A 14,823-nucleotide genomic window follows, 5' to 3' on the forward strand; every position below is an offset into this window, starting at 1 on the left:
GAGCCATCTGCAGGACCTCAGGCCCACGGGTGCCAGCACGCACAGCCTTTCAGTTGTTTCCACAGTTACAGTTAATGAATTTAGAAACAGACATGCTTTCCCACTCCCACCTCGCTTGGCCTTTTCTACTCATACGGTCTCCATTCATACACATACAGAGAATGGTTGCTACCCACATCTGGCTGGGTCTTCCCACATCACTTACTAATCAAGACAGTCCTCCATAAACACACTCACAGCCAACTTGTTATGACAATTCCTCAATTAAGACTCTTCCTAGGTGATTCCAGATTATGTCAAATTGACAGATTAAAAACTAACCATCATACCAGGCACAAACCAGGAGGATGTAGAGGATGACCTTGAATTTCTGATAGGCTCGGCTCAGCTCTCCCGGGTAAAGAGTCCATTCCTTATCACATAAAGCATTTCTGCCACTCAGTGGGTTGCTGTTCATGCTTTTGCGTCTCCTCTGATGCACAGAATCTCTTAAAATTTATCTTTATTTCTTTGAAAAGGGTCTTGCTGTGTAGCCTTGACTGACCTGGAACTCACAGTGAGCCTCCTGCTTCAGCCTCCCAAGTGCCAGGAATACAGGCAAATGCCATCAAGCTCAGCTGGCACAGTTTGTAACACTGATTTGAGCCTGTGAGATGGCCCAGCTGGTAAAAGTGATTGCTGCCAAGCCTGACAACCTGAGTTTGATCTCTGGAGATCTACAAAGTGGAGGGAGAGAATCACGTCCCACAAATTCTCTGACTTCCACACATTCCCCATGTTAACTTCTACTCCAAGGAAGAGCAATCTCAGGAGTCACAGTATGATCAAATATCCTTCAACAGTACCTGAACTTACAAAGTGCTGGGAATAAAGGCCCATGCCACCACCATGCCCAGCCTCAGCTTAAGCAAGTACTTTAACCACTGAGTCATCTCTAGCCCTTTTTAAAAAGATTTTAAAAATTTTATTTATATGAGTACACTGTCACTGTCTTCAGACACACAGTAGAAGAGTGCAACCATTACAGATGGTTGTGAGCCACCATGTGGTTGCTGGGAATTGAACTCAGGACTTCTGGAAGAGCAGCAATCAGTGCTCTTAATCGCTGAGCCATCTCTCCAGCCTATCTCTAGCCTTCTTTAGAACTTAAATTAATTTTTAAAAGACATGGTATGATGTTTCATTCTTGTTTGCTTGAAAGAGGGTCTATTATATAGCCCAGACTGTCATAGAACTAGTTATGTAAATGAGGCTGGCCTTGAAATCACAGAGACCCACCTGCCTCAGCCTCTAGTGTACTGGGATTAAAGGTTTGTGCCTGGTGTGATGGTTAGTTTTTAATCTGTCAATTTGACATAATCTGGAATCACCTAGGAAGAATCTTAATTGAGGAATTGTCATAACAAGTTGGCTGTAAGTGTGTTTATGGAGGACTGTCTTGATTAGTAAGTGATGTGGGAAGACCCAGCCAGATGTGGGTAGCAACCATTCCCTGTATGTGTATGAATGGAGACCGTATGAGTAGAAAAAGCCAAGTGAGCACTAGCAAGCAGACAAGCAAACAAACCAAGCAAGAATGAGGTTAGAACAGGCTGGCCTATGAACTCATCTGCGGGGGACTGCACCAGAGGCGTCACTTTCTAGGCAAGGGATCCTTAACAGTGTAAGAAAGGCAAAGCTAAACAACAAGCAAGCAAGCAAGGATGTGTCCATTTATCTCTGCTCTTGTTATTTTAATTTTATGTAAGAGTGTTCTGTGTGCATGTCTGTCTGTGCACTATGTGTGTGCACTACCAATAGAGATCAGAGGAGGACACTGGATTCCCTGGGAATGGTCATGAGCTGCCACAGGGGTGCTGGGAATAGATGTCAGGCCTTCTGTTAGAGAAGCCAGTAATTTTAACTGCTCAGACGTCTCTCTTCAGGCCATTCTTTGCTCTTGACTATGGAGGCAATATGACTATCTGCTTCAAGTTCTTACCACTGTGACTTCCCTTCCCTAATCAACTGTAACCTGTCACTCCTTTACTGGCTAAACTGCCTTTTGTCAGAGTATTTGTTACAACCACTGAAGGAAGTTAGCGCACAAGGGCTTTCTCTATAGCCGAGGCTGCATGAACTTCCTATGTGGACCTGGCTGGCCTCAAAGCTATGCAATCTTCTGGCATCCACTACTGAGTGCTGCAGTTACAGTTAGGGACTGCCACCACATCTAGGGTGTGGAGAGCCTTTTGGGGTGCCGCTCAGCAGGAATCTGACATTGGCCATGACAAGGAAGTAAGCTCAGGGCATGATAAGGAAGTAAGTTTTGGCAAGAATCTAACTTTAGGCTGTAAAAGGGAAGTAGGGTAAGGCAGGAATTTTAGTCTTAGGGTGCAACAGAAGAACTAGGCTTCAGGCAAGAGTCAGACTTAGGGCTTGGACAAGGAAGTGGGCTCAAGTATTTAGGTCATTATGACAAGCCCTTTTAAACAACTGTCATGGGAGTAATCATGGGACTTAGCTTACCGCTTTGTTAGTTTCTTATTGTAATGCTCGCCCAAAATACCTGCATATAATTAAAATCATATAAAAAGTGGATTGGGTAGCCGGGCGTGGTGGCGCACGCCTTTAATCCCAGCACTTGGGAGGCAGAGGCAGGCGGATTTCTGAGTTCGAGGCCAGCCTGGTCTACAAAGTGAGTGCCAGGACAGCCAGGGCTACATGGAGAAACCCTGTCTCGAAAAAAACAAAAAACAAACAAAAAAAAAAAAGTGGATTGGAAAAAATTAAATTTGCCTTCAGTCTCAGAATTGACTGGGGACACGCTACAATTTTGTCTAACTGTCTTTTTTCTTTTAAATCCTCACTCCAGTGCTGGAGAACCTGTTGACTGACTGAGCGGGCTTGGTCACTAGGGCTTTTAAATATTTCATAAGCTTAATTTACTCCTGAACACTGCTCTCAGATCTCCATGTGTGTACCATGTAGTATAAGTGCCTCTTCCTTACCAGTAATAAGTTAAAGAAAAAATTAAAAGATAAAATTATTTAAATCTATTAGACATTTATTTTGATTAAAAGGATTTATTCAATTATATATGTGTACATGGCTGCATGTGAATGCAGGTAGTAGGAGAGGCCAGAGCACAGACCGAGTCCTTTTGGAGTTAAAGGTCATAGTGAGCAACTCAACGTGGGTACTTGATTCTACAGAAGAGCAGCAAGTACTTTTAACCACCGAGCCATCTCTTTAGACCCTACTTTAAATTTTGTTTTTGTTGTTTGGTGACAATGTTTCTCTATGTATTCCTGGCTGTCCTGAAACTTACTCTGTAGACCAGGCTGGCCTCAAACTAAAGAGATCCACCAACCTCTGCCTCCCAAGTTCTGGGATCAAAGGCATGTGAAACCATTTCTAGCTAATTTTTTGAAAATCATTAATCAATCAATCAATTAGTTAACTTTTTGTTTTTCAAGACAAGTTTTCTCTGTGTAATCTTGGCTCTCCTGGAACTCAGAAGCTGGGCAGTTGTGGCGTATGCCTTTAATCCCAGCACTAGGGAGGCAGAGGCAGGTGGATCTCTTCCAGTTCAAGGCCAAGCCTGGTCTACATAGTGAGTTCCAGGACAGCCAGCACTATATAGAGAGACCCTGTCTCAAAAACCAAGCCAAACCAAACACTACTCCCACAGGTTAGCTAACCTTGCTATCCCAACACTGTTTTTCATTTTGTTTTAAAGATTTAATTTACTTTATGAATTGTTGGGTGAAGTGGAAATTTCTGGTTTCTTTGGAGACTCAGCTGTGTCATGCGATATTTTTCTGGAACTGTCTTATGAGAGGATGTTTTGCTGAGAACAGACACGTGGTGTTTTTCTGGAAGCAGCCTGGTGAAAGGGCCTGTGATGTTCTGCTAGAGCTTGAGGGACATGTGATGTTTAGAGAGGATATAGTATAACCCAATAGACAGTGGATGATGCTGGACAGCATTGGTACACCTTGCCATTCTTTACTGGTCATTGTTGGGCTTTGCTAACACTGGTCTCCACTGACAATGCTGGGTGGTATTGGTACACCTTACCATTTTTTGTTGGTCATCATTTGTTGTGACTCCATAGAGAGTAACACACCAACAAAACTTCTGGTGGTGTTCTGGAAGCTTCTTGCCGCTTCCTCAGATTAAGGTGGATTGGCAGAGCCTTGTAGTTTCTTCTAGATCAACCAGACATAGCTGATTCGTGAATGGTGTTTGTGAGTGGATGGAGCTGCTGCTCCCTGCTGACTCAGGTAAAATGTACTGCTGATATCTTGACAACACAGATTGGATTTGCTTCAAAGAACTATGTCTAAACAGGTCCACACCCTCCTTTGCTCTATTAACCCTTCCTTTCCACCACCTCTGGTGGGTGGTGGGCTAGAAGGGAGGTTTAAGAACCTGTATTAAAAGTAGGTTTTGAAAAATCTAAGCCTATTGTTGAGGGTTGATTTGGTACTGCTATTATTCAAGTGCTAAATTCTGTGCCCCAAGATCTGGGGCCCCAAGACAAATGAATTTTTACATACACCATCATTTGTTGCGCAAACTCTGCACCCCAACTTAAAGCTATTGGTTAAATAAAAATGGCTACAGCCAATTACTAGATGGAATAGAGTTAGGTTGATTTTCAGTTATCTGGCTGGGGTCACATGTAGGGGAGAAAGGAGGAGAAAGAAGAGAGGGGGAGCACAGAGGAGGAGAAGACAGAGAGAACAGGAGGTCTCCATTAGTCATGATGGACCAGAGTGAAATGCCTCCCCAGAACACAAGACTGCTGGAGCAGAGGTAACGTAGAAAGTTTCAAACAGCAAGCATTTGGGGAGCACACTAGGGAAGCCGGCCAATTGTTAGAGAATGAGATTAGGGGCAACCCCCCAGTAATTGTGCAGAGCCTAATAAATACATCATAGCATGAGTTTCATTCATTTGGAAGCTAGATGGAGATAAAAATATAAGGTGAGTTTACAATGAATGTGTTGCCTAGATATATGTATGTGTACCATATGTGCGCCTGATATCCATGAAAGTCAGAAGAGGACATAAGATCCCCTGGAATGGGCTGGTGAGATGACGGCTCAGTGGTTAAGAGCACTCACTGCTCTTCCAAAGGTTCTGAGTTCCCAGCAACCACATGGTGGCTCTTAAAAAAAAAATCTTTAAAAAATAAACAACTTAAAAAAAGAAAAAGATCCCCTGGAACTAGAATTATTGATGGTTGTGAGCTGCCATGTGAGTGCTGGGAACTGAACCTGGATCCTTTGTTGGACCAACAAGTCCTTTCTTCTTTTTTTTTTTTTTTTTTAAGATTTATTTATTTTCTGTATATAGAGTACACTGTAGTTGTCTTGTCTTCCAACACACCAGAAGAGAGCGCCAGATCACACATTGCAGATGGTTGTGAGCCACCATGTGGTTGCTGGAAATTGAACTCAGGACCTTTGGAAGAGCAGTCAGTGCTCTTACCCACTGAGCCATCTCTCCAGACTCCTTAGCACTGTTTTTTAAATGACTTACACTTTCTTGATGATGAAAGGAGGAGGAAGAGGAGGAGGAGGAAGATCATGAAGAAGATCATGATGATGATAAATGGTTTCGTTTTTTGATTTTGGTTTTTGTTTTTGTTGTTGCTGTTGTTTTGTTTTTGAGACAGGGTTTCTCTGTGTAGCCCTGGCTATCCCAGAACTCACTCTGTTCATCACTCAGGTTCATCACCAGGCTAGCCTCAAACTCAGAGATCCATCTGCCTCTCCTTCCCAAGTGCTGGTATCAAAAGTGTACACCCAGCTGATGTTTGAAGACTATTTATAAAAACTACTATTAAAACCCCTTTAACGGAAGGTTGGCTAAGTGATGTAAGAGTGCTTGCTGTTCTTCCAGAGAACTTGAGTGCAAGTTCTAGCACTCCATGTTAGGCAGTTTATAACTCCCTGTAATTAAAGCGCTCTGGATTCAATGCCCTCTTCTGCCTTTCGCAGGAAACTGCACTCATGTACATACACACATATACAGACAAGTTAAACAAAACAAGAAAACAAGCCAGGTGGTGGCTCACACCTTTAATCCCAGCATTCAAGAGGCAAAGGAAGGTGAATCTCTGAGTTCAAGGCCAGCCTGGTCTACATCGTAAGTTCTAGGACAGCCAGAGCTACACAGAAAATCCTATCAAAACAAACAAAACATGAACAAAGCTCTCTCTCATCTGCTAACGTCATTCAGTCTGCCTAGCTGATGCTCCCGAGTTTCTAACACTTTTTTGCTGAAGAAGGATTTGATCATGAATTTATCTGTTGAGTCGTCCATCCAAACCACTTTACTCCATGTTGTTCAGTTGAGGCTGAGAGCAGACCAGGCGGAAGGCCCACCCCTGAACTCCGCTATGGCACTGAGAGAGACCACATAGGTTCTGGCCAGTGACTACATAATGGGGAAAACCTAGATCTACCACCTTCTCCCTAAGGGGAGGAGTGATGCCGGTGTGCATGTTCTTAGGGAGCACATCTGTGGAGGGAGAGGTTAAACTGTCATGGAGGAAGTGAGCAAGTTTTACATCTTTGTTGTATTAATTCTTTCTTGTGGCTAAGGGATATGTTAGAGCCCCATCAATTCCACAGGATGAACCTTCCAGCTCTGAAGGTGTGAGCCTTGGGTCTGTGTGAAGAACCACTGGAGGTGTCTTTCAGCTATTTCCAATGTGTCTTTGGGATTAAAGGCTTGGCCATGGGCCTAGGCTGACTCCTCTGACCAGCAGGCCTTTCTGGTTAAGCATGGAGGTGTTCTGGGAGTGCACAGGCTTCTTTCTGCTCATTCTCCTTGCTGGCTTGCTCCAATGGCTACTGGGTTCCTGCCATTGCCACACGGTAATGGGAAAGGGAAATGGGATGCATCTCAGAGCACCCAGGCCAGGAATGAGTGGCACATACCCCATCATAGAAGGAGACGGCATCCACATGCTCCTTGGCAATGACGATACTTCCGTGATGACGGTGAGAAAAGAGAAGGCCACCAGAGAAGAAATACACACTCCCTACAAGAAGAATAATGCTGGTCAGAGCTGCAGTGCTACATCCTTGGGCTAGAGTCTTGAAGTGACTAGAATGATAATGTGTCCTTCCTGGAAGGAGAAGAAAATAGTCTAAAGAAAGACATTTATGTTCCAACTTTTGGTATTCAAATAATATATCCCAAAGAATTAAAATTTCCCAAGGAATCACATGCTGAGGAAGGGAAGGACTACAGTCCTGAAAGCAGATTTCACACACCTCTGAGAACTTATCCAACAGGCAGGACGGAACAGAGCTGAGGCAATGATGTAATTCACGATGAGTAGGACAGCACCTTGGCCGGGGCTCTTTACTCAAGCATTCTCCTGCCTCTACTCGCCTTCTTTATTTACTTACTTATTTACTTATGATTTTCAAGACAAGGTTTCACTATGTAGCCCGGGCTGTCCTGGAACTCTCTGTGTAGACCAGGTTGGCCCCAAACTCAGAGATCCACTTGCCTCTGAGCAGAATTAGGGAGTTCAACATCACCTTTGGTTATACAGTAAACCAAGGCTAGCTAGTTCCATATTAGAAATGAAAAAACAACTAAACTAATAAATCTAAAAACCAGCGCATGAGCGCGCGTGCGCGCACACACACACACACAAAATAATCTTCTCTCTAAAACAAAACCAATGAAACAGAAAACTGAAACCCTGCCCTGCACAGAACCTGGAAGACAGACATAGTACCACTGTACTCCAGGGGGGTGATTTAACCTTTTTCTAATGGGATCCATCTCTATTCTCTGCTTGTCTATTTGACTGGTATGTGTGGGTGGGTGGCCCAGCCTATCTTGTGTGGTAGCTTGTTGTGTGTGTCTCTGAGACTCAGGGAAAACAAAACAAAACAAACCAGAAAACAGCCATACACCTATGTAGGCTAAACAATGGCCTTGAATAGACATGACCCTGACCACACTGCTCTTGCAACTCACTCCCTGTTTAGCAAGAGACCTTGAAGGAAGGTCAGAGAGGCTGCTACATAGTTTATTCTCTGCAATAATGCTTATGGAAACCTTGCTACATCTCCAAGTGGCTGTCCCTTCCTCCTACCTTTATTGGTTGTCTAAATAACCAATAAATTAAAAGTCAAATTACATAGGAGACTGTAAGAAACACTTAAAAAAAAAAGTTGAAGCTTCCTATTAGACACTGTAAAACCTTTGCTTATGGAAAGGAACTCAAAACTTTTTATCTCCCCTGGTAAAACCTTCATGCTACAGGCTTAATCCTGTCAGTGGTAACACGTTTGTTTAGTTAGACAGAGGCTGCTGGTTCTCAGAACTTAAGTCACCTAAACGTCCAAGGTCTTCCCTCTTTCTTTCCTTTCCCTTTCAATGTCTCTAAAAATTAGCCAATCTCAGAACTGCTTTTGACTGCCCGCCCTCAAGACTCCTAATGATATGCTCAGCATAATTAAGAGCTGTTTTTCTGAAGACACCCCACCCCCTCATTGGGTTTCATCCAATAACTGCAGTAATGGTTATTAGACACCACTATCAGGTGCACTTACACAACCTGCGTGCTGATCCTTCTGGTCTGGGGAAGCTCAAATAACCTTCCAGAGCCTCAAACAGCAATGAAGCACAGACACAGTTTTTGCTTAAGAATGGGGTAAGATCAGGTATGGCTGCTCAGTGCTTGCTTGTGACTGTGGAAGTTGCTGCAGGAGGACCACTGCCAGGAGTTGGGCTAGCCTGGGCTACACAGAAAAGACCCTATCCCCAAAAATCTCAAAGAGAAAAAAACCAAAACAAGCAACCTCCCAAAACAAAAACCAAAAGCCAACAACAACAAGCATACATATTGTCAGCTGATGTGGAGAAGCAAGATTCACATTCCTTTATTGGGAGTTGTCAAAGGAAATAAGTTTAAAACAATTTGGATATGTCTCCTCCATATCTCCCTGACCTTGGAGAGCCTGTATGTAACTCTTTTGATCTTCCCTACCTGGTAAAACTTTTTTTGCACAGAGATCCTCTGTACTCCCAGACCTTGACTCCTGCCCCTTCCCTATCATTTCTTTTGGTCTGATCGTTTTAAAATTAGCCAATCTTGAAAGATTGTGAGGTTAGACCCACACCAATCAGAAAAGATACTGTGATCACCTGTGTTAGAATAAAAACCAAAGTGTGTCCTGTGAGAACCCAGGCCAAGTCTCGCTCAGTCCGTGGATCCTCCCCAAACCCTGGGCCCCGCCCCTACCCTGAACTTCTCCTTCCAGTGGGCTGGGCTTCTGCTTCCCTCCCCTGGCCTGATCCCTACAGAACTCAGACATTTTGGTGCCTGGGTTGCCTCTTTTGGTTGGGGGCGTCTCTCTTGCTCTTCCTCCCCTATCTCTCCTTACAGTCTGGTTTAGTCTGCCCACCATGTTCAGCCTGGACTCTGTACGCTTTCTCCTTTACATCACTATATAGTCTCTCTGATTTAGTTGCTTTCTTTGGAGTAGTTACCTCCTCCTTCCTTCTAGTGTTTCATTCACTTCCTAGCCCAGTCTGGGTTCTGGTCCACACACGCTTTTTTACAAAAAGAAACTGCCTTGCCAGGCTACTTTTGCTTTCTTTGCATGGTCCTTTCTGCCACCCTGAGATTACTCTTTAGAATCTAACACATTGGTGAGTTCTCCAGGTTTGGCAGAAGCTAGCTCAACCCTAAAGAGATCATATTGCTCATCTAGGGACCAAAAAGATGGAATGCCCACAGTTACTTTACAAATACCTAACCTTTTCTTTCTCTTTCTTTCTTTTTAGATGTATTTATGTGTATAAATGTTCGCCTGCATGTATGTATATATATTCCATGTATACCTAGTGCCCACAGACATCAGAAGAGAGAATAAAATATAACTGAAATTATAGACGGCTATTGACTATCATTGTGGGTGGGTTAATGCTCTAGTCCCTGGAAACATTCTTTTACATTTTTCTTTTATTTTTCTTTTATGTGTATGAGTGTTTGCCTGTATATATGTGTATGCACCACGTGTGCGCAATCGTTATGGAAGCCAGAGGACCTTGAGGAGACCTTAGCAAGAGACCTTAAAGGAAGATCAGAGAGGCTGCTATATAGTTTATTCTCTGCAAAAATGCTGGATGCCCTGGGATTGGAGTACAGGTGACTGTAAGTCATCATGTGGGAGCTAGAAATTATGCTTGAGTCCTCTGTGAGACTAAATAAGGCAGACAAGACCAACTATGAGATTCTGACTTGCTGACTTATTTAGTGATTTACTTAAAGCATTGCTCATTTCTAAGCAAGACTCCATATGTTACCTGGAACAGTGACCTAGAGAAATAGCCGGAACAATGGGTTACTGCCCTTAACAAGAGGACCACAAAAGCTGAAAGCTTACAACAGCCATGAAAAAAGATGACAGCCATGCACACTTGTGTAAAATCTTTCTTGCTCGCTCACCCATCTTGTGGTTTTAGAGGACAAAATGAACATGCAAACTGGACCCAGAACCAAGCCCTTTCAGGGGCTGTCCTGGCTTCCTTCAGGAAGCTGTGACATCTCCAGTTTGCCACTCCTAACCAGTGTCAAAATGTTTACTCCAGAAAGACTGCCACAAGGTCAGCCAATGCTCTTAATTGCTGGGCCATCTCTATAGCCCAACTTTAATCTTTTTTTAAAGTATCTGTCACCAGCCTCCTGTGGACATAAGCGAAATGAATATGGGCAGTGTGAAGGCAGACCTTTACTGCCCAGACTACCCTGTCCTATAGACTACCCTGTCCTATAGACTACCCTGTCCTATAGACTACCCTGTCCTATAGGTAAAAACAACTTAGTCTCCAGAGTGTTTTGTCCCATGCATGTGAACTGCACCTCTGCTCCTTATTGTTGAACAAACTATCCCAAAAGGGAGGGAGGAAGGAGGGAGGGAGGGAGGGAGGGAGGGAGAGAGAGAGAGAGAGAGAGAGAGAGAGAGAGAGAGAGAGAGAGAGAGAGAGAGAGAGAGAGAGAGAGAGAGAGAGAGAGAGAGAAACAACAACAGCAGTAACAGCAGCAATAAAACACTGTCCCATTTGATCAGGGTAGGAGAAGGAAGGAGCAAGAAGCAACCATTCACAGAGCCCTACAGGGAACAGTAAACCTATATACACATGGTCAGTTGATTTTTAACAAAGGTAATTAAATAAACGCATTTCCAACAAAGACAAGTCAAAGGAGAAAGAAAAGTCTTTTCAACAAATGGGGCTGTAAAAACTAGATATTCATATGTAAAACAAGCATTCAAAAAGACCCCTGACGTTGGAAATTCTACCCGCTGCCACCAGCCACAGAAGAAAATGTCATTATTTTACAGGAACAGTGATCCTGAGAAGGATTCCAAACCAGGTAATGCAAAATTCCTGTCTAATGAACAAAGCTTCAAAGTAAAGTCAGACATCGGGTGTGCTGGCCCACACCTTTAATTCTAGCATCGGGAAGCAGAGGCAGGGTATCGCTGTGAGTTCTAGGCCTGCCTGGTCTCAAAAACCAAAACAAACAAAACAAAGACACAACCACAACACCTCGGTGGCAGGGCCTGATCAAGTCAATGATTATAACCATATTCTAGATGTTCAAGAATCTGGAAGAACTACATTAGCTTGGTATATAAAGAATTAATTTTTAAAAGATTCAAAATGAACTCTTACAGATGAAAAATACAGAAATAACAACAGACAAGGTTAGTGGCATCGTGCAAGGCACACGTCAGTACGAATCTTAGGGGCCACAAAAAGGTCCAGGGGAGGACAGTTTCTAGAACAAAGGCCGTGTGTGCTGTTCAAGGAGAGATACTGAGTGGTTAGGCACTCTTGCTCTTCACACACAAGCGCACATGCACGCACGCACACACACACACACACACACACACACACACACTCACACACACTCTTTCTGGTCATTCTTCTAACCATTTCAAGCTAAAAGTCATTTACACGGCGTCCACACGGGATTAAATTACCTGGAGCCTGCAGTACAGATCTGGGCCGGCTCACAGTAGAGAAGGTTTATGCAAGGACCATCCTACTCTATTTTTGGCACTTAAGCTTCCTTAGGTTCTGATGAGCTCAGGGTTCTAGAGCAATACACAATATGGAAAAATGGACAGACATAGGATACAAGCAAGATAGGATACAAGCTGGGCATGGCACAAGCCTACAGCCCAAGCACTCGGGAGGCTGCAGTGAGATCACTATCCATACAAAGCTAGCACTGCTGCACAATGCCTTCTAGTCTGAAGCCTGAGCCACGGGGAGAGACTCTGCTTCAAGAATCAGTGAGATAGACACTATGCAACATAAAATGCTAAGAAAAACCATTCAGAACAACTTCGCTGATGGAGAGGGGATGATAGACTTTCAATGAACCCTACACACACGCTACTGGGATGGAAAAGGTTAGTGGTGGCACTCACCTGGAGGCTGTTTGTGCAAGTTTGAGGCTATCCTGGGCTACACAGAAAGACTCTATCTCACTCCCTAACTGAAAGAAAAAGAAACGAAAGAAGAATTTCTCTATTCTATTTTGTGGAAAAGTATAAATATACTAATCCATAAAGCTAAGCCAATCCTGAGTACAAGCAAATCAAGAAGCCCAGAGACAGCCCCACCCAGAGCAAACGGCCTGCAGGTGGGTGGTGCAGAAGTCGAAGCCCCAGCACCTCACAGAACAAAATAAAACAAAACCAAGTAAGAGTCAGTACTAAAATGAAAATCTTTAAAACAGACAGAGAGAAAAAGACAGCAGAATAGTAGAGTTCTGCTCAAGAACAATGTTCTAAGAGTGTGGCAAACAGGCAGCCGCAACATTAGAACATCCAGGGAACCTATGTAACAGCCCTCAGAGGTGTGTGCACAGCTGGATCGCTCTACTTTTTAATTTTTTATTATTACTGACTTTCTGAGACAGGATTTTTTGTGTAGCCCCCCTTTTTTTTTTTTTTTTTGTCCTGGAACTCACTCTATAGAGCAGGCTGGCCTTGAAATCATCAAGCTGCCTTCCTCTGCCTCCTGAGTGTTGGGATTAAAGGTATGTGCTACCACTGCCCAGCTGGATAGCTCTATATTTTATTATTATTTATTGTTTTATGTGTATGGGTGTTTTACCACATGTACATAGCGCTCAAGAAAGGCATACGATCCCCTGGGACTAGAGTTACAGGTGGTTGTGAGCAACTATGTGGGTGTTGGAAATAGAATCTAGGTCTTCAGGAAGAGCAGCCAGTGCCCTTAACTGCTAGGTCGTCTCCTTCAGCCCCTATCTCCAGCTTTACAAAGCAGGAGAGGAAAGGAGAGGGCACACCATCAGCAGATGGCCAGGATTTCTACTGACTGGGACAGCATCTGCTGCTTGATCTCAGCTGACTGCCTGGAAGACTGCCCAGGGCCATACTCTGCCCCTAAAACCCAACTCAGATAAGGTGCATTCGGGTGTGTGTGTGTGTTTGTGTGTGTGTGTGGTGTGTGACAGGCCCAGGGAACTAGGGAAAGAAATCTAAGAGCCCAAAGCCTGGGAAGAGCAAGCAGGCCAGACAGCATGCTTACTTAACAGCCCCATCCAGCGGTCTTCTAAATTATGCACTATCCAATGATAATTTAGCAGTCTGCTGTTTATGCCCTCTCTCTGTCGCCTCCTCTTGCCCCAGTATTTTCCCTTTTCATAGACTTTTTCAAAGGATATTGGCTGGCCTTCTCTGTAGAGTCTGCCCCAGACGTCTAAGAGCTGGGGTTTTTTAGAGTATCTGACTGAATATTTTCATCTACCTTCAGACTTAACTGCCTCACACCTCCTCCTTTCCTACCATTTCCCCTTTCTATTTACGTTTCTCTCAGCTTCATCAGTACACATGACCTTGTAGGGCTTGTAATTCTGACCATGACTGGCACTTAAGGGATGACCCTTTTTATCTGGCCATTACTGTACTTTCGTAGTAAATGTACTGTTTGCTAGTGTTTGTAGACGCTGTTCTACTCTCAGGTGAGTACTGGACATCAAGCTTGTAACTCAAACACTAACCGAGCAGAGGAGAAGAGGGCCTTAACCCACGACTGCCTTCAATATTGTAAGTATTTCCAATGAAAGAATTAAAAGAATTTCAACAAAACAAGTTGAAGAATATACAATGCCAAAGCAAAACAAACAACCAAACAAACAACCCAAGAATCAGGGAAAACCAAGGTCAAAGGACCCCTCCAAAATTACTAATCCTGGTAATAAATGAAACTCCAGACAAAGAATCCAAGAGACTAGTTCAATGTATGTTTAAAGAAATCAAAGAGGGGAAGCTGGAGAGATGGCTCAGTGGTTAAGATCATTGACTGCCCTTCCAGAGGTTCTGAGTTCAATTCCCAGCAACCACATGGTGGCTCACAGCCATCTGTAATGAGATCTGATGCCCTCTTCTGGTGTGTATGAAGATAGCAACAGTGTACTTGTATAAATAAAATAAATAAATTTTAAAAAAAGAAAAAGAAATCAAAGAGAATACAAATAAACCACTGGACAAATTCTAAAAAACACAAATAGTAGCTGAGTGAATATATAAAATCAACATAGTATATGAACATGGAATTCAATAAAATATCAAAAAACAATCAAATTAAAAATGAAAAATTCACAAAGTTTGGAGCTGTGATGAAAGGATGGACCATCTAGAGACTGCCATATCCAGGGATCCATCCCATAATCACCTTCCAAACGCTGACACCATTGCATACACTAGCAAGATTTTGCTGAAAGGACCCAGATATAGCTGACTCTTGTGAGAC

General features: G+C 43.4%; 1 protein-coding gene across 3 annotated transcripts in view; it reads right to left on the reverse strand.

Annotated features, from left to right (window-relative positions):
• C2H20orf194 (chromosome 2 C20orf194 homolog) overlaps positions 1-14,823 on the reverse strand; it is a 133,143-nt gene that overhangs the window by 35,326 nt on the left and 82,994 nt on the right. For all 3 annotated transcript variants that reach the window (XM_021151883.1, XM_021151874.1, XM_029484467.1), the window contains one exon: positions 6,939-7,042. In XM_021151883.1, the coding sequence (XP_021007542.1) occupies positions 6,939-7,042 (104 nt within the window). The remainder of the gene's footprint in view (positions 1-6,938; positions 7,043-14,823) is intronic.

Source organism: Mus caroli, chromosome 2 (assembly GCF_900094665.2).
Source record: "Mus caroli chromosome 2, CAROLI_EIJ_v1.1, whole genome shotgun sequence".
NCBI classification, from domain to species: domain Eukaryota; kingdom Metazoa; phylum Chordata; class Mammalia; order Rodentia; family Muridae; genus Mus; species Mus caroli.